This window comes from Lineus longissimus, chromosome 9 (assembly GCF_910592395.1).
Source record: "Lineus longissimus chromosome 9, tnLinLong1.2, whole genome shotgun sequence".
Lineage (NCBI taxonomy): Eukaryota > Metazoa > Nemertea > Pilidiophora > Heteronemertea > Lineidae > Lineus > Lineus longissimus.
In genome coordinates, this window is record NC_088316.1 from 20,358,724 (window position 1) to 20,381,499 (window position 22,776).

Sequence of the window (22,776 nt, forward strand, 5' to 3'; positions counted from 1 at the left end):
CGCCAACAACTGTTTCTTTTGACCCTGCCGGAGTCTTTCAAAACAATAAATGGTTGTGTCTGACCCTGCTGACCTGATTTTGAAAAACTTTTTAAAAAAGGTCATTCAAACGTTAAATCAACTGCAAAGATAATCTTTTATATCACTGAAGTATATACATACGATATGTTGAGAAAAATCTGTACAGCTATCGAAATATACGATTACTTGGAACTATTTCGGCTAATCACTTCGCCACCTGCGCGACCTTGTCACTATTGTGGCGCGCTCGTTTGCATACCGCATATAAGAAGCGAATAAAATCTCCATTTCAACATGAAAGCTTTGACGGTTCAGCGCTGAAGGTGTTTGACTGTGGATCGGCAGGTCACGTGTTCGACCCCCGGTGAATCTGCCGAATTTTTTTTTTTTTTCTTCTACCTTGTCTTGTTATCTAATCATCCATGTACAGATGTAAACATTTTCATTATCATCATTATCATACCCCGCACCCAAACTTTTCAAACTCCAGCACATACTGATTCCGGGCGTTCGAGTACATGAATTATGAGGTAGATGTATTGTTTCAATCATCGCAAATCTGCCTAAAACGGCAAGTTTTCTCAGGTACGGGTACGGCAGTGGCGTGCGTCTTTTTCATTGAAACGACCTCGCACGGCCGGCACCGACATATATCGTCGCTGATGATGGAGAGAGCGGTAGCCGGTACATATTGAGCACGGTTCACTAGCAGTTCAATGTGCTCATGACGTGACGAGAGCAAATCTCACGGGTGGGGCGGAAATTCGCCATATTGCTGACATCATCGGCGCCAACAACTGTTTCTTTTGACTCTGCCGGAGTCTTTCAAAACAATAAATGATTGTGTCTGACCCTGCTGACCTCGATTTTGAAAAACTTTTTAAAAAAGGTCATTCAAACGTTAAATCAACTGCAAAGATAATCTTTTATATCACTGAAGTATATACATACGATATGTTGAGAAAAATCTGTACAACTATCGAAATATACGATTACTTGGAACTATTTCGGCTAATCACTTCGCCACCTGCGCGACCTTGTCACTATTGTGGCGCGCTCGTTTGCATACCGCATATAAGAGGCGAATAAAATCTCCATTTCAACATGAAAGCCTTGACGGTTCAGCGCTGAAGGTGTTTGACTGTGGATCGGCAGGTCACGGGTTCGACCCCCGGTGAATCTGCCGAATTTTTTTTTCTTTTTTTCTTCTACCTTGTCTTGTTATCTAATCATCCATGTACAGATGTAAACATTTTCATTATCATCATTATCATACCCCGCACCCAAACTTTTCAAACTCCAGCACATACTGATTCCGGGCGTTCGAGTACATGAATTATGAGGTAGATGTATTGTTTCAATCATCGCAAATCTGCCTAAAACGGCAAGTTTTCTCAGGTACGGGTACGGCAGTGGCGTGCGTCTTTTTCATTGAAACGACCTCGCACGGCCGGCACCGACATATATCGTCGCTGATGATGGAGAGAGCGGTAGCCGGTACATATTGAGCACGGTTCACTAGCAGTTCAATGTGCTCATGACGTGACGAGAGCAAATCTCACGGGTGGGGCGGAAATTCACAATATTGCTGACATCATTGGCGCCAACAACTGTTTCTTTTGACCCTGCCGGAGTCTTTCAAAACAATAAATGATTGTGTCTGACCCTGCTGACCTCGATTTTGAAAAACTTTAAAAAAAAGGTCATTCAAACGTTAAATCAACTGCAAAGATAATCTTTTATATCACTGAAGTATATACATACGATATGTTGAGAAAAATCTGTACAACTATCGAAATATACGATTACTTGGAATTATTTCGGCTAATCACTTCGCCACCTGCGCGACCTTGTCACTATTGTGGCGCGCTCGTTTGCATACCGCATATAAGAGGCGAATAAAATCTCCATTTCAACACGAAAGCCTTGACGGTTCAGCGTTGAAGGTGTTTGACTATGGATCGGCAGGTCACGGGTTCGACCCCCGGTGAATCTGCCGAATTTTTTTTTCTTTTTTTCTTCTACCTTGTCTTGTTATCTAATCATCCATGTACAGATGTAAACATTTTCATTATCATCATTATCATACCCCGCACCCAAACTTTTCAAACTCCAGCACATACTGATTCCGGGCGTTCGAGTACATGAATTATGAGGTAGATGTATTGTTTCAATCATCGCAAATCTGCCTAAAACGGCAAGTTTTCTCAGGTACGGGTACGGCAGTGGCGTGCGTCTTTTTCATTGAAACGACCTCGCACGGCCGGCACCGACATATATCGTCGCTGATGATGGAGAGAGCGGTAGCCGGTACATATTGAGCACGGTTCACTAGCAGTTCAATGTGCTCATGACGTGACGAGAGCAAATCTCACGGGTGGGGCGGAAATTCGCCATATTGCTGACATCATCGGCGCCAACAACTGTTTCTTTTGACCCTGCCGGAGTCTTTCAAAACAATAAATGGTTGTGTCTGACCCTGCTGACCTGATTTTGAAAAACTTTTTAAAAAAGGTCATTCAAACGTTAAATCAACTGCAAAGATAATCTTTTATATCACTGAAGTATATACATACGATATGTTGAGAAAAATCTGTACAGCTATCGAAATATACGATTACTTGGAACTATTTCGGCTAATCACTTCGCCACCTGCGCGACCTTGTCACTATTGTGGCGCGCTCGTTTGCATACCGCATATAAGAGGCGAATAAAATCTCCATTTCAACATGAAAGCTTTGACGGTTCAGCGCTGAAGGTGTTTGACTGTGGATCGGCAGGTCACGTGTTCGACCCCCGGTGAATCTGCCGAATTTTTTTTTTTTTTCTTCTACCTTGTCTTGTTATCTAATCATCCATGTACAGATGTAAACATTTTCATTATCATCATTATCATACCCCGCACCCAAACTTTTCAAACTCCAGCACATACTGATTCCGGGCGTTCGAGTACATGAATTATGAGGTAGATGTATTGTTTCAATCATCGCAAATCTGCCTAAAACGGCAAGTTTTCTCAGGTACGGGTACGGCAGTGGCGTGCGTCTTTTTCATTGAAACGACCTCGCACGGCCGGCACCGACATATATCGTCGCTGATGATGGAGAGAGCGGTAGCCGGTACATATTGAGCACGGTTCACTAGCAGTTCAATGTGCTCATGACGTGACGAGAGCAAATCTCACGGGTGGGGCGGAAATTCGCCATATTGCTGACATCATCGGCGCCAACAACTGTTTCTTTTGACCCTGCCGGAGTCTTTCAAAACAATAAATGATTGTGTCTGACCCTGCTGACCTCGATTTTGAAAAACTTTTTAAAAAAGGTCATTCAAACGTTAAATCAACTGCAAAGATAATCTTTTATATCACTGAAGTATATACATACGATATGTTGAGAAAAATCTGTACAACTATCGAAATATACGATTACTTGGAACTATTTCGGCTAATCACTTCGCCACCTGCGCGACCTTGTCACTATTGTGGCGCGCTCGTTGGCATACCGCATATAAGAGGCGAATAAAATCTTCATTTCAACATGAAAGCCTTGACGGTTCAGCGCTGAAGGTGTTTGACTGTGGATCGGCAGGTCACGGGTTCGACCCCCGGTGAATCTGCCGAATTTTTTTTTCTTTTTTTCTTCTACTTTGTCTTGTTATCTAATCATCCATGTACAGATGAAAACATTTTCATTATCATCATTATCATACCCCGCACCCAAACTTTTCAAACTCCAGCACATACTGATTCCGGGCGTTCGAGTACATGAATTATGAGGCAGATGTATTGTTTCAATCATCGCAAATCTGCCTAAAACGGCAAGTTTTCTCAGGTACGGGTACGGCAGTGGCGTGCGTCTTTTTCATTGAAACGACCTCGCACGGCCGGCACCGACATATATCGTCGCTGATGATGGAGAGAGCGGTAGCCGGTACATATTGAGCACGGTTCACTAGCAGTTCAATGTGCTCATGACGTGACGAGAGCAAATCTCACGGGTGGGGCGGAAATTCGCCATATTGCTGACATCATCGGCGCCAACAACTGTTTCTTTTGACTCTGCCGGAGTCTTTCAAAACAATAAATGATTGTGTCTGACCCTGCTGACCTCGATTTTGAAAAACTTTTAAAAATAGGTCATTCAAACGTTAAATCAACTGCAAAGATAATCTTTTATATCACTGAAGTATATACATACGATATGTTGAGAAAAATCTGTACAACTATCGAAATATACGATTTCTTGGAACTATTTCGGCTAATCACTTCGCCACCTGCGCGACCTTGTCACTATTGTGGCGCGCTCGTTTGCATACCGCATATAAGAGGCGAATGAAATCTCATTTCAACACGAAAGCCTTGACGGTTCAGCGCTGAAGGTGTTTGACTGTGGATCGGCAGGTCACGGGTTCGACCCCCGGTGAATCTGCCGAATTTTTTTTTCTTTTTTTCTTCTACCTTGTCTTGTTATCTAATCATCCATGTACAGATGTAAAAATTTTCATTATCATCATTATCATACCCCGCACCCAAACTTTTCAAACTCCAGCACATACTGATTCCGGGCGTTCGAGTACATGAATTATGAGGTAGATGTATTGTTTCAATCATCGCAAATCTGCCTAAAACGGCAAGTTTTCTCAGGTACGGGTGCGGCAGTGGCGTGCGTCTTTTTCATTGAAACGACCTCGCACGGCCGGCACCGACATATATCGTCGCTGATGATGGAGAGAGCGGTAGCCGGTACATATTGAGCACGGTTCACTAGCAGTTCAATGTGCTCATGACGTGACGAGAGCAAATCTCACGGGTGGGGCGGAAATTCGCCATATTGCTGACATCATCGGCGCCAACAACTGTTTCTTTTGACCCTGCCGGAGTCTTTCAAAACAATAAATGATTGTGTCTGACCCTGCTGACCTCGATTTTGAAAAACTTTTAAAAAAAGGTCATTCAAACGTTAAATCAACTGCAAAGATAATCTTTTATATCACTGAAGTATATACATACGATATGTTGAGAAAAATCTGTACAACTATCGAAATATACGATTACTTGGAACTATTTCGGCTAATCACTTCGCCACCTGCGCGACCTTGTCACTATTGTGGCGCGCTCGTTTGCATTCCGCATATAAGTGGCGAATAAAATCTCCATTTCAACATGAAAGCCTTGACGGTTCAGCGCTGAAGGTGTTTGACTGTGGATCGGCAGGTCACGGGTTCGACCCCCGGTGAATCTGCCGAATTTTTTTTTCTTTTTTTCTTCTACCTTGTCTTGTTATCTAATCATCCATGTACAGATGTTAACATTTTCATTATCATCATTATCATACCCCGCACCCAAACTTTTCAAACTCCAGCACATACTGATTCCGGGCGTTCGAGTACATGAATTATGAGGTAGATGTATTGTTTCAATCATCGCAAATCTGCCTAAAACGGCACGTTTTCTCAGGTACGGGTACGGCAGTGGCGTGCGTCTTTTTCATTGAAACGACCTCGCACGGCCGGCACCGACATATATCGTCGCTGATGATGGAGAGAGCGGTAGCCGGTACATATTGAGCACGGTTCACTGGCAGTTCAATGTGCTCATGACGTGACGAGAGCAAATCTCACGGGTGGGGCGGAAATTCGCCATATTGCTGACATCATCGGCGCCAACAACTGTTTCTTTTGACCCTGCCGGAGTCTTTCAAAACAATAAATGATTGTGTCTGACCCTGCTGACCTCGATTTTGAAAAACTTTTTAAAAAAGGTCATTCAAACGTTAAATCAACTGCAAAGATAATCTTTTATATCACTGAAGTATATACATACGATATGTTGAGAAAAATCTGTACAACTATCGAAATATACGATTACTTGGAACTATTTCGGCTAATCACTTCGCCACCTGCGCGACCTTGTCACTATTGTGGCGCGCTCGTTTGCATACCGCATATAAGAGGCGAATAAAATCTCCATTTCAACACGAAAGCCTTGACGGTTCAGCGCTGAAGGTGTTTGACTGTGGATCGGCAGGTCACGGGTTCCACCCCCGGTGAATCTGCCGAATTTTTTTTTCTTTTTTTCTTCTACCTTGTCTTGTTATCTAATCATCCATGAACAGATGTAAACATTTTCATTATCATACCCCGCACCCAAACTTTTCAAACTCCAGCACATACTGATTCCGGGCGTTCGAGTACATGAATTATGAGGTAGATGTATTGTTTCAATCATCGCAAATCTGCCTAAAACGGCAAGTTTTCTCAGGTACGGGTGCAGCAGTGGCGTGCGTCTTTTTCATTGAAACGACCTCGCACGGCCGGCACCGACATATATCGTCGCTGATGATGGAGAGAGCGGTAGCCGGTACATATTGAGCACGGTTCACTAGCAGTTCAATGTGCTCATGACGTGACGAGAGCAAATCTCACGGGTGGGGCGGAAATTCGCCATATTGCTGACATCATCGGCGCCAACAACTGTTTCTTTTGACCCTGCCGGAGTCTTTCAAAACAATAAATGATTGTGTCTGACCCTGCTGACCTCGATTTTGAAAAACTTTTAAAAAAAGGTCATTCAAACGTTAAATCAACTGCAAAGATAATCTTTTATATCACTGAAGTATATACATACGATATGTTGAGAAAAATCTGTACAACTATCGAAATATACGATTACTTGGAACTATTTCGGCTAATCACTTCGCCACCTGCGCGACCTTGTCACTATTGTAGCGCGCTCGTTTGCATACCGCATATAAGTGGCGAATAAAATCTCCATTTCAACATGAAAGCCTTGACGGTTCAGCGCTGAAGGTGTTTGACTGTGGATCGGCAGGTCACGGGTTCGACCCCCGGTGAATCTGCCGAATTTTTTTTTCTTTTTTTCTTCTACCTTGTCTTGTTATCTAATCATCCATGTACAGATGTAAACATTTTCATTATCATCATTATCATACCCCGCACCCAAACTTTTCAAACTCCAGCACATACTGATTCCGGGCGTTCGAGTACATGAATTATGAGGTAGATGTATTGTTTCAATCATCGCAAATCTGCCTAAAACGGCAAGTTTTCTCAGGTACGGGTACGGCAGTGGCGTGCGTCTTTTTCATTGAAACGACCTCGCACGGCCGGCACCGACATATATCGTCGCTGATGATGGAGAGAGCGGTAGCCGGTACATATTGAGCACGGTTCACTAGCAGTTCAATGTGCTCATGACGTGACGAGAGCAAATCTCACGGGTGGGGCGGAAATTCGCCATATTGCTCACATCATCGGCGCCAACAACTGTTTCTTTTGACCCTGCCGGAGTCTTTCAAAACAATAAATGGTTGTGTCTGACCCTGCTGACCTGATTTTGAAAAACTTTTTAAAAAAGGTCATTCAAACGTTAAATCAACTGCAAAGATAATCGTTTATATCACTGAAGTATATACATACGATATGTTGAGAAAAATCTGTACAGCTATCGAAATATACGATTACTTGGAACTATTTCGGCTAATCACTTCGCCACCTGCGCGACCTTGTCACTATTGTGGCGCGCTCGTTTGCATACCGCATATAAGAGGCGAATAAAATCTCCATTTCAACATGAAAGCCTTGACGGTTCAGCGCTGAAGGTGTTTGACTGTGGATCGGCAGGTCACGGGTTCGACCCCCGGTGAATCTGCCGAATTTTTTTTTTTTCTTCTACCTTGTCTTGTTATCTAATCATCCATGTACAGATGTTAACATTTTCATTATCATCATTATCATACCCCGCACCCAAACTTTTCAAACTCCAGCACATACTGATTCCGGGCGTTCGAGTACATGAATTATGAGGTAGATGTATTGTTTCAATCATCGCAAATCTGCCTAAAACGGCAAGTTTTCTCAGGTACGGGTACGGCAGTGGCGTGCGTCTTTTTCATTGAAACGACCTCGCACGGCCGGCACCGACATATATCGTCGCTGATGATGGAGAGAGCGGTAGCCGGTACATATTGAGCACGGTTTACTAGCAGTTCAATGTGCTCATGACGTGACGAGAGCAAATCTCACGGGTGGGGCGGAAATTCGCCATATTGCTGACATCATCGGCGCCAACAACTGTTTCTTTTGACTCTGCCGGAGTCTTTCAAAACAATAAATGATTGTGTCTGACCCTGCTGACCTCGATTTTGAAAAACTTTTAAAAAAGGTCATTCAAACGTTAAATCAACTGCAAAGATAATCTTTTATATCACTGAAGTATATACATACGATATGTTGAGAAAAATCTGTACAACTATCGAAATATACGATTACTTGGAACTATTTCGGCTAATCACTTCGCCACCTGCGCGACCTTGTCACTATTGTGGCGCGCTCGTTTGCATACCGCATATAAGAGGCGAATAAAATCTCCATTTCAACACGAAAGCCTTGACGGTTCAGCGCTGAAGGTGTTTGACTGTGGATCGGCAGGTCACGGGTTCGACCCCCGGTGAATCTCCCGAATTTTTTTTTCTTTTTTTCTTCTACCTTGTCTTGTTATCTAATCATCCATGTACAGATGAAAACATTTTCATTATCATCATTATCATACCCCGCACCCAAACTTTTCAAACTCCAGCACATACTGATTCCGGGCGTTCGAGTACATGAATTATGAGGTAGATGTATTGTTTCAATCATCGCAAATCTGCCTAAAACGGCAAGTTTTCTCAGGTACGGGTACGGCAGTGGCGTGCGTCTTTTTCATTGAAACGACCTCGCACGGCCGGCACCGACATATATCGTCGCTGATGATGGAGAGAGCGGTAGCCGGTACATATTGAGCACGGTTCACTAGCAGTTCAATGTGCTCATGACGTGACGAGAGCAAATCTCACGGGTGGGGCGGAAATTCGCCATATTGCTGACATCATCGGCGCCAACAACTGTTTCTTTTGACTCTGCCGGAGTCTTTCAAAACAATAAATGATTGTGTCTGACCCTGCTGACCTCGATTTTGAAAAACTTTTAAAAAAGGTCATTCAAACGTTAAATCAACTGCAAAGATAATCTTTTATATCACTGAAGTATATACATACGATATGTTGAGAAAAATCTGTACAACTATCGAAATATACGATTACTTGGAACTATTTCGGCTAATCACTTCGCCACCTGCGCGACCTTGTCACTATTGTGGCGCGCTCGTTTGCATACCGCATATAAGAGGCGAATAAAATCTCCATTTCAACACGAAAGCCTTGACGGTTCAGCGCTGAAGGTGTTTGACTGTGGATCGGCAGGTCACGGGTTCGACCCCCGGTGAATCTCCCGAATTTTTTTTTCTTTTTTTCTTCTACCTTGTCTTGTTATCTAATCATCCATGTACAGATGAAAACATTTTCATTATCATCATTATCATACCCCGCACCCAAACTTTTCAAACTCCAGCACATACTGATTCCGGGCGTTCGAGTACATGAATTATGAGGTAGATGTATTGTTTCAATCATCGCAAATCTGCCTAAAACGGCAAGTTTTCTCAGGTACGGGTACGGCAGTGGCGTGCGTCTTTTTCATTGAAACGACCTCGCACGGCCGGCACCGACATATATCGTCGCTGATGATGGAGAGAGCGGTAGCCGGTACATATTGAGCACGGTTCACTAGCAGTTCAATGTGCTCATGACGTGACGAGAGCAAATCTCACGGGTGGGGCGGAAATTCGCCATATTGCTGACATCATCGGCGCCAACAACTGTTTCTTTTGACTCTGCCGGAGTCTTTCAAAACAATAAATGATTGTGTCTGACCCTGCTGACCTCGATTTTGAAAAACTTTTAAAAAAGGTCATTCAAACGTTAAATCAACTGCAAAGATAATCTTTTATATCACTGAAGTATATACATACGATATGTTGAGAAAAATCTGTACAACTATCGAAATATACGATTACTTGGAACTATTTCGGCTAATCACTTCGCCACCTGCGCGACCTTGTCACTATTGTGGCGCGCTCGTTTGCATACCGCATATAAGAGGCGAATAAAATCTCCATTTCAACACGAAAGCCTTGACGGTTCAGCGCTGAAGGTGTTTGACTGTGGATCGGCAGGTCACGGGTTCGACCCCCGGTGAATCTCCCGAATTTTTTTTCTTTTTTTCTTCTACCTTGTCTTGTTATCTAATCATCCATGTACAGATGAAAACATTTTCATTATCATCATTATCATACCCCGCACCCAAACTTTTCAAACTCCAGCACATACTGATTCCGGGCGTTCGAGTACATGAATTATGAGGTAGATGTATTGTTTCAATCATCGCAAATCTGCCTAAAACGGCAAGTTTTCTCAGGTACGGGTACGGCAGTGGCGTGCGTCTTTTTCATTGAAACGACCTCGCACGGCCGGCACCGACATATATCGTCGCTGATGATGGAGAGAGCGGTAGCCGGTACATATTGAGCACGGTTCACTAGCAGTTCAATGTGCTCATGACGTGACGAGAGCAAATCTCACGGGTGGGGCGGAAATTCGCCATATTGCTGACATCATCGGCGCCAACAACTGTTTCTTTTGACTCTGCCGGAGTCTTTCAAAACAATAAATGATTGTGTCTGACCCTGCTGACCTCGATTTTGAAAAACTTTTAAAAAAGGTCATTCAAACGTTAAATCAACTGCAAAGATAATCTTTTATATCACTGAAGTATATACATACGATATGTTGAGAAAAATCTTTACAACTATCGAAATATACGATTACTTGGAACTATTTCGGCTAATCACTTCGCCACCTGCGCGACCTTGTCACTATTGTGGCGCGCTCGTTTGCATACCGCATATAAGAGGCGAATAAAATCTCTATTTCAACACGAATGCCTTGACGGTTCAGCGCTGAAGGTGTTTGACTGTGGATCGGCAGGTCACGGGTTCGACCCCCGGTGAATCTGCCGAATTTTTTTTTCTTTTTTCTTCTACCTTGTCTTGTTATCTAATCATCCATGTACAGATGTAAACATTTTTATTATCATCATTATCATACCCCGCACCCAAACTTTTCAAACTCCAGCACATACTGATTCCGGGCGTTCGAGTACATGAATTATGAGGTAGATGTATTGTTTCAATCATCGCAAATCTGCCTAAAACGGCAAGTTTTCTCAGGTACGGGTACGGCAGTGGCGTGCGTCTTTTTCATTGAAACGACCTCGCACGGCCGGCACCGACATATATCGTCGCTGATGATGGAGAGAGCGGTAGCCGGTACATATTGAGCACGGTTCACTAGCAGTTCAATGTGCTCATGACGTGACGAGAGCAAATCTCACGGGTGGGGCGGAAATTCGCCATATTGCTGACATCATCGGCGCCAACAACTGTTTCTTTTGACCCTGCCGGAGTCTTTCAAAACAATAAATGATTGTGTCTGACCCTGCTGACCTCGATTTTGAAAAACTTTTAAAAAAAGGTCATTCAAACGTTAAATCAACCGAAAATATAATCTTTTATATCACTGAAGTATATACATACGATATGTTGAGAAAAATCTGTACAACTATCGAAATATACGATTACTTGGAACTATTTCGGCTAATCACTTCGCCACCTGCGCGACCTTGTCACTATTGTGGCGCGCTCGTTTGCATACCGCATATAAGAGGCGAATAAAATCTCCATTTCAACACGAAAGCCTTGACGGTTCAGCGCTGAAGGTGTTTGACTGTGGATCGGCAGGTCACGGGTTCGACCCCCGGTGAATCTCCCGAATTTTTTTTTCTTTTTTTCTTCTACCTTGTCTTGTTATCTAATCATCCATGTACAGATGAAAACATTTTCATTATCATCATTATCATACCTCGCACCCAAACTTTTCAAACTCCAGCACATACTGATTCCGGGCGTTCGAGTACATGAATTAATAGGTAGATGTATTGTTTCAATCATCGCAAATCTGCCTTAAACGGCAAGTTTTCTCAGGTACGGGTACGGCAGTGGCGTGCGTCTTTTTCATTGAAACGACCTCGCACGGCCGGCACCGACATATATCGTCGCTGATGATGGAGAGAGCGGTAGCCGGTACATATTGAGCACGGTTCACTAGCAGTTCAATGTGCTCATGACGTGACGAGAGCAAATCTCACGGGTGGGGCGGAAATTCGCCATATTGCTGACATCATCGGCGCCAACAACTGTTTCTTTTGACCCTGCCGGAGTCTTTCAAAACAATAAATGATTGTGTCTGACCCTGCTGACCTCGATTTTGAAAAACTTTTTAAAAAAGGTCATGCAAACTTTAAATCAACTGCAAAGATAATCGTTTATATCACTGAAGTATATACATACGATATGTTGAGAAAAATCTGTACAACTATCGAAATATACGATTACTTGGAACTATTTCGGCTAATCACTTCGCCACCTGCGCGACCTTGTCACTATTGTGGCGCGCTCGTTTGCATACCGCATAATATGTAAAGTCAAGAACTTAGTGAGCCCCCCTTTAGGTCGGGGGAGCTCCCCCGAACCCCCCTACGAGCATATGTTAAGTGCAAGCTCTAACAACTACAGCTGTTACAATGGGGGGACACCCCCCAAACCCCCCTCCGTCGACATAGGTTTTACCAGTGCGTTGGGGGGAAGCTCCCCCCAAACCCCCCCGGTGGACAGTCAACTAGCCCTTCTGTGTCATACTGCTGGAGGGGGGGGGGGGTGCGATGGGACCATCCATATAGTTCCTTCCGACACATTTTTGTTTTGGTAATGTAATACATTGTGATTGTCCTTATTCACGGGAATCGGGCGTTTCCAGTGATATACGACACTTAAATGGATTGTCCTCATGCATTCACTTTGGAAACGCATTTTAAAATAGATGTCACGTCCTGTTAATGGGGCACGTCATCATCCCGTACATTTGGGAAAAACTCCCTAACGAGACCGGAGCAGACGGCTGAAAGTAGTTTATTTATTGGCCGCTAGGGTACAGAATGTACGTCGTTCACCCGAAATTTTCACGCAACTATAGCTAAATAGAGCTAGTTCTAGTTTGTGATTCATTTTGATACTTCAGATTTGGGCAGTAGACCAATATAACTTAGTCGTCAGTGTGGTTTTAAGCTGGAAAAACGTATTTATTTTTCTTAAAGTGCCTTTTTTGGACGGGTGTGTGCGATTGTTTTGTTTTTATGTCACGTGACCTCGACCATGTCGACACAAAATTGAAATAAACCACCCTTTTCTGTCATTATTTAGGACGGATATTTCTCTAATAAAAATATTAATATAATTGGCCAATTTCTTAGGCATATGATGTAGCGAATTCCCATGAAGATTTAAATTTAATTTAACTTAATTTCAACAAATGGGATAGCAACCACCACCGGAAGATCGCGGAGAAATCGGTAAACTCAACGGAGTTAATTCAGAAAAATACCAAAAAAAATTGTTTGTTGGATATACAATAATTACTCTCTTTATTTCTCTTCATTTACATTATATACTCCCGCACACACGTGTATCTTAAGAGCCCCTCCTAAAGGGGGTCTTATAAGAGGCGAATAAAATCTCCATTTCAACATGAAAGCCTTGACGGTTCAGCGCTGAAGGTGTTTGACTGTGGATCGGCAGGTCACGGGTTCGACCCCTGGTGAATCTGCCGAATTTTTTTTTCTTTTTCTTCTACCTTGTCTTGTTATCTAATCATCCATGTACAGATGTAAACATTTTCATTATCATCATTATCATACCCCGCACCCAAACTTTTCAAACTCCAGCACATACTGATTCCGGGCGTTTGAGTACATGAGTTATGAGGTAGATGTATTGTTTCAATCATCGCAAACCTGCCTAAAACGGCAAGTTTTCTCAGGTACGGGTACGGCAGTGGCGTGCGTCTTTTTCATTGAAACGACCTCGCACGGCCGGCACCGACATATATCGTCGCTGATGATGGAGAGAGCGTTAGCCGGTACATATTGAGCACGGTTCACTAGCAGTGCAATGTGCTCATGACGTGACGAGAGCAAATCTCACGGGTGGGGCGGAAATTCGCCATATTGCTGACATCATCGGCGCCAACAACTGTTTCTTTTGACCCTGCCGGAGTCTTTCAAAACAATAAATGATTGTGTCTGACCCTGCTGACCTCGATTTTGAAAAACTTTTAAAAAAAGGTCATTCAAACGTTAAATCAACTTTGAAACATATGATGACAAGACACATAACCAATTGCAACTTACACCATAACATTCAATGATTCACCAATGACCCCAAGCTGTTGGTTAACTTTGTTTCTTTTTTACATTATTCACCAACTTCATAACACACATAATTAGGGTCCTCATTAGGGTCGATACAATTCTCTTGTCGGTATGTCCTAACTATGCTAATTAACACTCTAACTATCTTTGTTATATAACCGATTTCTCGAGGGAAAATCCTTCTCCGACAAAAAATAAGACACCTTTTTGGCTCACCGTAGGAACTGATGAAAGGAATAGGGTAAGAAACATTTTCAAAGACCAAATATTATTATCACTTTTTTTCTGCTCAAAATGAACCAACATCATCAGTCCCAAAACTTTTTTGACTCTGAAAATGTAAGCGCCTTAGCTACGGCATTGTTCCTATGTAAAGTAAAAAGAAAACTAGATTAAAAAGTTTAAGGCATTTAATTGTATTGACCTGTGTGGTAAGCTCACACAACCAATCACTTCAAGGAAGTTGAAGACATAAAGTGTGTTTGCCTTAAAAGTTTACCAAATAAGACATGCGCCCATTTCCTCAGAACTCCAGCCCAATATTAGCTCACGGAAACGGCCGTCCTGTGTCACAAGCCTCCAAGGCAAAGGCTAACATCAATTTATTTATTCAGTTTATCTTGTTTGTTGACTGATGTCCGAGCTTTCTCCGTTTATTTTCTTGCTCGGGGCGGAATCAATGAGGTTGATAAAGTGACGGGCGATCGTGAATGATGGCTTCGATATGTGCTCTCCCTCCGGATTGATCGAGGTTACAACCTATCAGTGGCTCTTTGTTGCTACTCTAACTGGCTGCGGGCGAAGCCTTTCTTTCTCATACTACCGTTTAAGGACAGAAAATTGCTTGAGCAAGGCTTGGTGGGCTTTTCAGTTGTTGGTTACGGTTAATATGAAAGGACCTCATATATCGCGGTGTGTAAGCTGTGTGTTTTTGTTACCTTTATTTCATGGAATGTTGTTGGCATCATTGACAACAGGAATTGAAGCTTTTCTGGTGCAAAGGCTTTATACCTGATCTGTTAAGTGATGATGATGATGATGATGATGATGATGATGACGACGACGACGACGACGACGACGACGACGACGACGATGTCGATGCATTCTATCTACACTGATTAAACAGAAGCTGACGCAGAGCGAGCGGACAATGTTACCTAGATGTAGATATGGAACAAAGATGAAATGTATCAAACAACTGGCGTACATTGGTTTAAAAATTGATTCAGCCTCTTTTACGTTTAAAAACTTAACATTAAATTTGTTGCCAAACCATCACCTGATGCTCGACAGCTAATCAGGCATTTCAACACGGAAACATTATATTACCAAAAGCATTCCTCAGTCACAGCTGATGTCTGATCAAAGTTAGATCACCCACTCTTCGTTCCGTTCCAAAGAACTCAGCCATTTCTGGAATATCAAATGTTCTATAAACCTCAAGCTATAGGGAAAACTGATGTGAGTCTGGTCCTATAGCATCATCTTAGTTCACGGTTCAGTTAGGCATCCAATATCATCATCTGTTTGATGTTAGATGTAAAGACACTATCATCAATACCTCACCATGACCATGTTAAAGCCCAATGGGGCTTTAGTTGAAATTGGCTGGAATCTATTGGAAGGTGCTGGCTAGCTAAGTCACAGAGGTCACCTTTCGCGATATTTCCCACGAGTAGTTTACTCAGACGCGTTTCTTATCGTGATTGTAGCTACAGCATGGGTTCAAAGTCACATTTTGAAGGAGAGCAATATAGGATAAAATGCCAAAACGAACATTTCGAAATGACGTTCCTGATTAGACACATCGGCGCTACAATTGAGGAAGAGGTTACCTATTGATCAAGACGGGCTGTAGATCGGGCTTTCCACTCTGAAGTCATCGGAGCCGCTCTTGTTTGGAAATGATTTAGACTTCTCACAACCATACTGCCACTTTCAAGTGGTTGTTTTCAGATTCTGTCAACACTGCGCCTCAATGTTGGCCAGGTCAGAGGTCTGCATTAGCAATCTATTTCATCTTCTATTTGCAAAGGCAGATGTTTCCATAGTCTAAAATCTGTCTGGCCTCGTGAGCAGGTTCCCGCTATCAGTTTCGATATTTCATTCTCTCATTTGCTATTGGTCATGAGTAACGGAACAGTCCACAAAAGCAATAGGATTGATAACACGCGGTCTGATTATCGTAGAAGTCATTTGGGATTCAGCGAAGAGGCACGGGCCGCTCGCGTGTGGATCCTTTGACCAGGCTAATTGGCCAATTACGAGGACTAGTGCAACATGTCTGGAGGAAGCGTTATCATTTCTCTGCTTCCCATTGACCTCCCCGGAGATTCTCGTGATACCAGCGCTGACCAACACACATCATAGGCGTCATTGCATGACGCTTGCTGGAATCCGGGGACAGATAATTATCATCGTTTTGTTGGTTGGATGGCTAGTCTTGGTGATAGTTACACTTGGCTAGTGGATGTGTTGATTGGAGGGGATATCATACATTAGTATGCACGGCTCGTCTCTAACGTCAATGATTGGACCAATGTTACTCGCCCGCAGCCAGTTTCGTTTGTAAAGTCCTGATTGAATTCTGCGAGCATTTCTCACCAGAACTTTTAGTTATAATATGTTTAAGTACAGAAATTTCTAACCTGAAGGGGCTAAATGTCGAAAAAAAAGTCAAAATTTTGAAAAATTTTCAAAGTCAAAAAGGTTTTGAGACTGATGATTTTGGTTCATTTTGAGTAAAAAAAAACAAGTTAAAAAAAAATTTTAGACTCAGAAATTTTTTTAACTTTCAGTCAGTTCAACACCTTCGACAACACCCGAGGTCAAGTGACCTTGCATTGCCTGAAAGGACGTAAATTACATTTAACTTTATTCATGGTTGGAAAGTTAGATTTCCATTGGCTTGATCAATTCAAACAGGGTCTACTCTAACCTGCTCAGGTGTAAACTCATCTGTATTCAGTTCTAAATCCTTGCTGAAATTAGGTTATGATATATTGATTATGAGTTGATGAACTGAGAGAGCATCACTCCCTCGTCACGTTCGAGCCGGCATAAACCTTAGCTTGGGTAATCATGGCTAATTTAAAAGTTGAAGAGTCTGGGTCTACTCTGACCTTCTCTGATGTAATTAAACTCATCTGTATTCAGCTCTAAATACTTGCTGAGATTGGGTCATAATGTTTATCATTTATGAGTTGATGAACAGAACATCACTCCCTCGCCTCGGTCGGGCCGCCATAAACCATGGCTTGGGTAATCAAGGATAACTTCAAATTGAGGAGTTTAGGTTAGTGGTATCATCAAAATATAAGAAGGCTTCTCTCGGTGGAATCGCTCACTGTCGGTATTCACCTACGTGTTTTTTCATTACGAACTTGAAACTAAGACTAGCTTGGTGATTGCTTGATGTAATATGTTGTAAACACTATCACCCCTACCTCTCGGCTGCTTTTTCTCTAATCGGCCTGTAGTCGCCTGCAAGAGGTAATTTTCAATATTGGTGTTAACCAGTCACTGTTTCCTTTCGCAATGTCCATAATGTTATGCAGATTGGTGGCTGTCAAGAGGGGAGCGAGTAGGCTGCAGACCCAATTCTTCCTGTTCCCGCAGAGGTTATGAAGAAGACTTGTTCCGCTCAGAAAGGATTCCAACAACATACCCAATTAGCCGCCCGGAGAAGAATTAGCTGCTGTATCTAAACTATTTGCGTTAATTCAATCTGATTTTTCGATCGATTTCCTACTTATTACATTAAGTTTGAGGCAGCGTTACCGAATATTAAATTGCACACATCGCCGTAGGAGTTGTGCAAAATTTAATCAACGTTGCTTTGTGGAGAAAAAAATACGGCGGGTTACTATACAGAGTGTTTCTTCACCATTTCATCGAACCCTAGGGCTAACGAATATTACATCTGCACAATATGTATATATTGATATCTTGACCTCTGGGCTCACAATTCCTCGTCCAACCATTCATCCGTGCCGACCGATACGATTCCCACACCCTTCAGCTACTGTTCAGGATGTGACGACAGTAAGAGAAACATCTCCTCGGGTTAAACAATCTGTACGACCTTTGGATAAAATCCGGACTTGTTGATAGATACTTGATTGGAAGATGATAACCTGTTTAAAGCTGACCTGGTCGTAGGGATAGCCTCCTCGGCCCTACCTCTGTCATGGCTGTTACGGTATCAGCTCCAACTATCGAGTCGATGCCCCGGCCCGGCACTGCGTAGGATAGCCTCCTCGGCCCTACCTCTCTCATGGCTGTTACGGTATCAGCTCCAACTATCGAGTCGATGCCCCGGCTCAGCACTGCGTAGGATAGCCTCCTCAGCCCTACCTCTCTCATGGCTGTTACTGTATCAGCTCCAACTATCGAGTCGATGCCCCGGCCCGGCACTGCGTAGGATAGCTTCCTCGGTCCTACCTCTCTCATGGCTGTTACGGTATCAGCTCCAACTATCAAGTCGATGCCCCGGCCCGGCACTGCGTAGGATAGCCCGCTGATCATCGCTTGACCTTTGGTGACTCTGAGAAGTGTGAAATTGATTGGATAAGGTTTTATTATCAGCCTGATTCTGCTGTTGAACTTTATTCCATGCTTGGCAGCCTGATTTATTTACGGCCCTCGATCATATAATGTAATACAACTATTGTTTACTCCGCTGCGAAATAACATCAATACTAGCTCTCCCCAGCTCTGATAGAACATTGGATTGGCCGGAAACTGTGGGCTCTTGCCGCTATCAACTGGAGCGGCGGTCCAATTAGTTTGTTCAGTGCCTTTGACTCCAGCTTGCAAATGGGGTTTGGCCATGCGAGATCAGGAAACGGAAGCATTTCACAAGTTGCTTTTTGACACAAGACCTAAAGAAGTTTAGGTTCGTTTTCTCATTGAAGTTGTTTTATGTTTGTTCCTGCCTTAGGCAGTACCACTTATAGTGGCCAACGATATAGAAAATGGGATTCAGCGTTTGTTTTCAATCTAAACGCTCGGCCTAGCATCTCTTGTTGTTTGGAATGATTCAATAATCACAGATGGAATGATTGTACAAATACATATCTACATGTTTTGTGTTCGTGCTAGTCAGCCCAACGACAAAAGAAATAGCATCAGTCGCTTCACGTTACAGAGATCAAGCAATTTTATTTCCGTAGTTAAGATTGAATTTGTACTTTTCATTTGTTCGTGCATGATCTTATTCATTCGCAATTGGTAATGAAACGATAAAATGATAAATAGAACGAAAGTTGCTGAGAGCCGGATAACATTATAGATGACCGCATTATAGCAAAACGATGCCGAGACACATATGACATGTCTCATTTCATCTTTGACAAGGCAGAGATGAATGATTGGAAGCCTAGCGTGACAACTTCACCGAAGCAGAAAGAAACTGTAATGAAATGTTTGTCTGGTATAGTATTTCAATCAGGAAGAAGCTAAATTGAAAATACCATCGAAGAGGTATCTTCTATGTCCAATCTGACTTTTAATCTAAATGTTTGGCTTAGCATTTCTTGTCGTTAGGAATGATTCAATAATGATAGATGATGAGATCGCGGTATCAAATACATTTGAAGGACAAAGAATGTCAATCATTTAGGCTTCACATGCAGACTTGAGACAAACATGATGGCACGGCAATGTTGATATGCGGTTGCAGGGAGTTGTCCAATGAATAGTTGCTTATCCCATCCATCATCATTGCGAGTTCTGACATGCAATATCTCTCCTAACTCATATTGACAATGTCCTTGCAAAAACCTGCCGAATTGACAAGCTTACTGATGTCAGCAGTTTTGCACACGCATCATCGCACACTTCGCTTGCTTGAATTGTCACTGTAATAGCCTGCCAAACAAGCTGAATATTACTCATGCCTAATGCACAACATTACCGCAACAACCAGCGTCGCTTAGCGTTTTTTCTGGGCTAAGAGAAGCCAAATTGGATTAGCGATCTGGCGACACGGTTTGTGTGCATGAGTGATATGGAAATATCCTTGGAAGATCTGCTACTCCAGCTATTTGCACAAACGGTCTCCGACTTGTGGCCAGTTCTGGTCGTCGTTGGATGTGTAGGCGTGTCAAAACGATGCGTCAGCATCAGCTTGTATCACCTCTAGTCACCTTGTCCAGCGCACGGAAGCGTATCAGATGATAGAGGTTGGTGACATTAATATTCGCCAATCGTAGTCTCCTCATTGATGAATCAGAAAGCATGCTATCGTCTAGACTAAGCGAGGATTGCGAAATGCCAATTTGAGTAGGCCCTCTGCAAGACATCCGCATATTCTTACCAACTTTCAGTGAAACAGAACAGCCATTAGAATTCACGCGGGTCTGATTTGCCCGAAAGACAGATGTTCTCTCTTCAGCATTTGAAGAGAAGCAGATGTTGCCGACGAAAAAGAAAACAGACGTAAATTGGCACGGAAAATGTTCACGGGTGTTGATGTCGATTTAATTTACCACATTGAATAATTCATTTGGATTTCCAACGACTTATCAACTGACGTTGCTCAGGAAATCTTCATTTGAATTATTGAATTTGATTCCGATTCTTTCTCGTTATGACTAAGGAGATAATCATTACATCAACTTACGGGGTCCTTAGTTTCTGGATGCATGGTAGTTGAATGGGAGGTTTGAAGGCCGTCTTGGAAACCCAGTTCAACCAGTTATAAACTTCTATCTTAAAAAAGGTAGCCGAATTCATACTCCGACGCAAGATCTTCGGCGTCCACCGCGCTATGAAACACGGGACGCTGATGTACAAACTAGGCTCACACCAGCGTCCGAATGGCCAAATCTGGAATAGACAATACATCGATGTGCTTTTGGTTTGCCTCAACAGGCGTGAGTTGATTACTCAAAGTCCCATGCGATTATTGGTCGACAACGTGAGGCCTCGGGTTGCTAAATCTCGCCGATTGCAAAGCTTTTTCTTTTGGCTAAATTACGGGATGGCTGTATCACGAAATCAAACCTCATTGAGCCGGCGCGTTTGCTCATTGTTTGCTCTACAGCATTGTCACTTACTTCTTTATGTGGTCTTGACATAAACATCGGCGATCCCATAAATCACGGCATTATCACCTTGAAAAAGCAAAGGCTCGAGATGGAATAGAAAACAAGGAGAAAGTAGAAATGTTCTTATTGTGATTCTGGTGCGGTCATGGCTCGTCTCACGCTCGATTACTTTAGTGGAGAGGTTGTGGTGAGACCATAAAGGTCCTGTTGAACCACTGGTGTACTTGGCTTGGACCTTTATCAACCAGATTGCGTGTGCCTAACTGTGCCTTAGATGATACAGGGGATCTGCCTCCCATATGCAGACTTAGACCTTCGTGATAAGCTGTCCATAACCAGTAGGTTCAGCCGGATGAGCCTAGTCAAAAGCTGCTCTGTCATGTGCATGTTATTATTGAGAGCCAACGTTGATAACTTCGATATCTCAGTCAGCCAGTCCTATTCCTTCTACCACTAAGTTCATCTTAGATCCATCCTCATGTCTTCTCTCGACTTCTCGTTTCAGGGCTGAGAAATACAAAGACGAAAACAGTCGAAATGTCTCCTTGTTACTGGACTCCTTCTTAGAAGGTTATGACAAGAGACTTCGACCTAATTATAGAGGTAAAGATCAGAAACCTGGTATGTATGGACAAGAGGAACGAGAGGCAAGTTTGCAGCAGAATCTGATGATGAATCTGGGTCTGCTTTGGCTCCGTTCTTAAGGTCCATCTAGTCTGTAGTAAGTAGAGTTTGAGATGTAACAAGAAAGTGAGACCTTTAGGCGTATAATCATTCCTTTCCGCGCGATCATCCATTGTCTTTGTTTCTACATCTGTGTCCCCATTACGTTTATAAAAAGGTTACCAGTTCAGAGCGCACATTTGTTGAGCAACGTTTCGCCTCTTTTTACATTGCGATTGTACAGGAGATCTGACGTTAGTGTCCGTTGGCGTTTTCCTATTCGCATATGTCTGAAATCATCAACGTCAACAGTTCGTATAATACCAGCCTAATGTTATCATCCTTGTTACATCTCACATTGTAGGAACCCCTTCCAAAAACAATTACAAGTAGTAGGTGAACTGGAAACATTATGAGTTATGAGTTAAAGAGGACGCAAGCTAAAATGGATAAAAACAGTACCCAAAAAGCAATTGCAAACAAAATAAACTTGTTCATATCTAAAATTTGATATGGGGTGGGCCAGCGCGAAGCCTTGAAACTGTCTAATCATGAGCTCGATGGTCTATAGATCAGGCATAGTCAGAATTCAAGCTAGGTTTCTGCTGCAAATCAAATACGTGTTTTTCATAAACGGTTTGTCGTTTTAAGATTTCTTTTCAATTCAACTTTTCAACGCATTTCGTGTGTAGTCTTGCTTGTTTCATCATTTGTCTCTGATGAGCACGGTTTTAACCTTCTATGTGTTACCATGTCAAAGGGTTTTTGTGATGGGTGGTGTAACACACAGCAAAGATTACCTATCAAATAAATGTGA

The 22,776-nt window shown here is 42.8% G+C and overlaps 1 protein-coding gene across 2 annotated transcripts in view; it reads left to right on the forward strand.

The window, feature by feature from the left end:
- LOC135493999 (gamma-aminobutyric acid receptor subunit beta-like) overlaps positions 1–22,776 on the forward strand; it is an 84,570-nt gene that overhangs the window by 49,196 nt on the left and 12,598 nt on the right. The window contains exon 2 of one of the 2 annotated variants that reach the window (XM_064781720.1): positions 21,802–21,917. In XM_064781720.1, coding sequence (XP_064637790.1) covers positions 21,802–21,917 — 116 coding nt within the window. The remainder of the gene's footprint in view (positions 1–21,801; positions 21,918–22,776) is intronic. The other variant, XM_064781721.1, reaches the window with a different exon arrangement.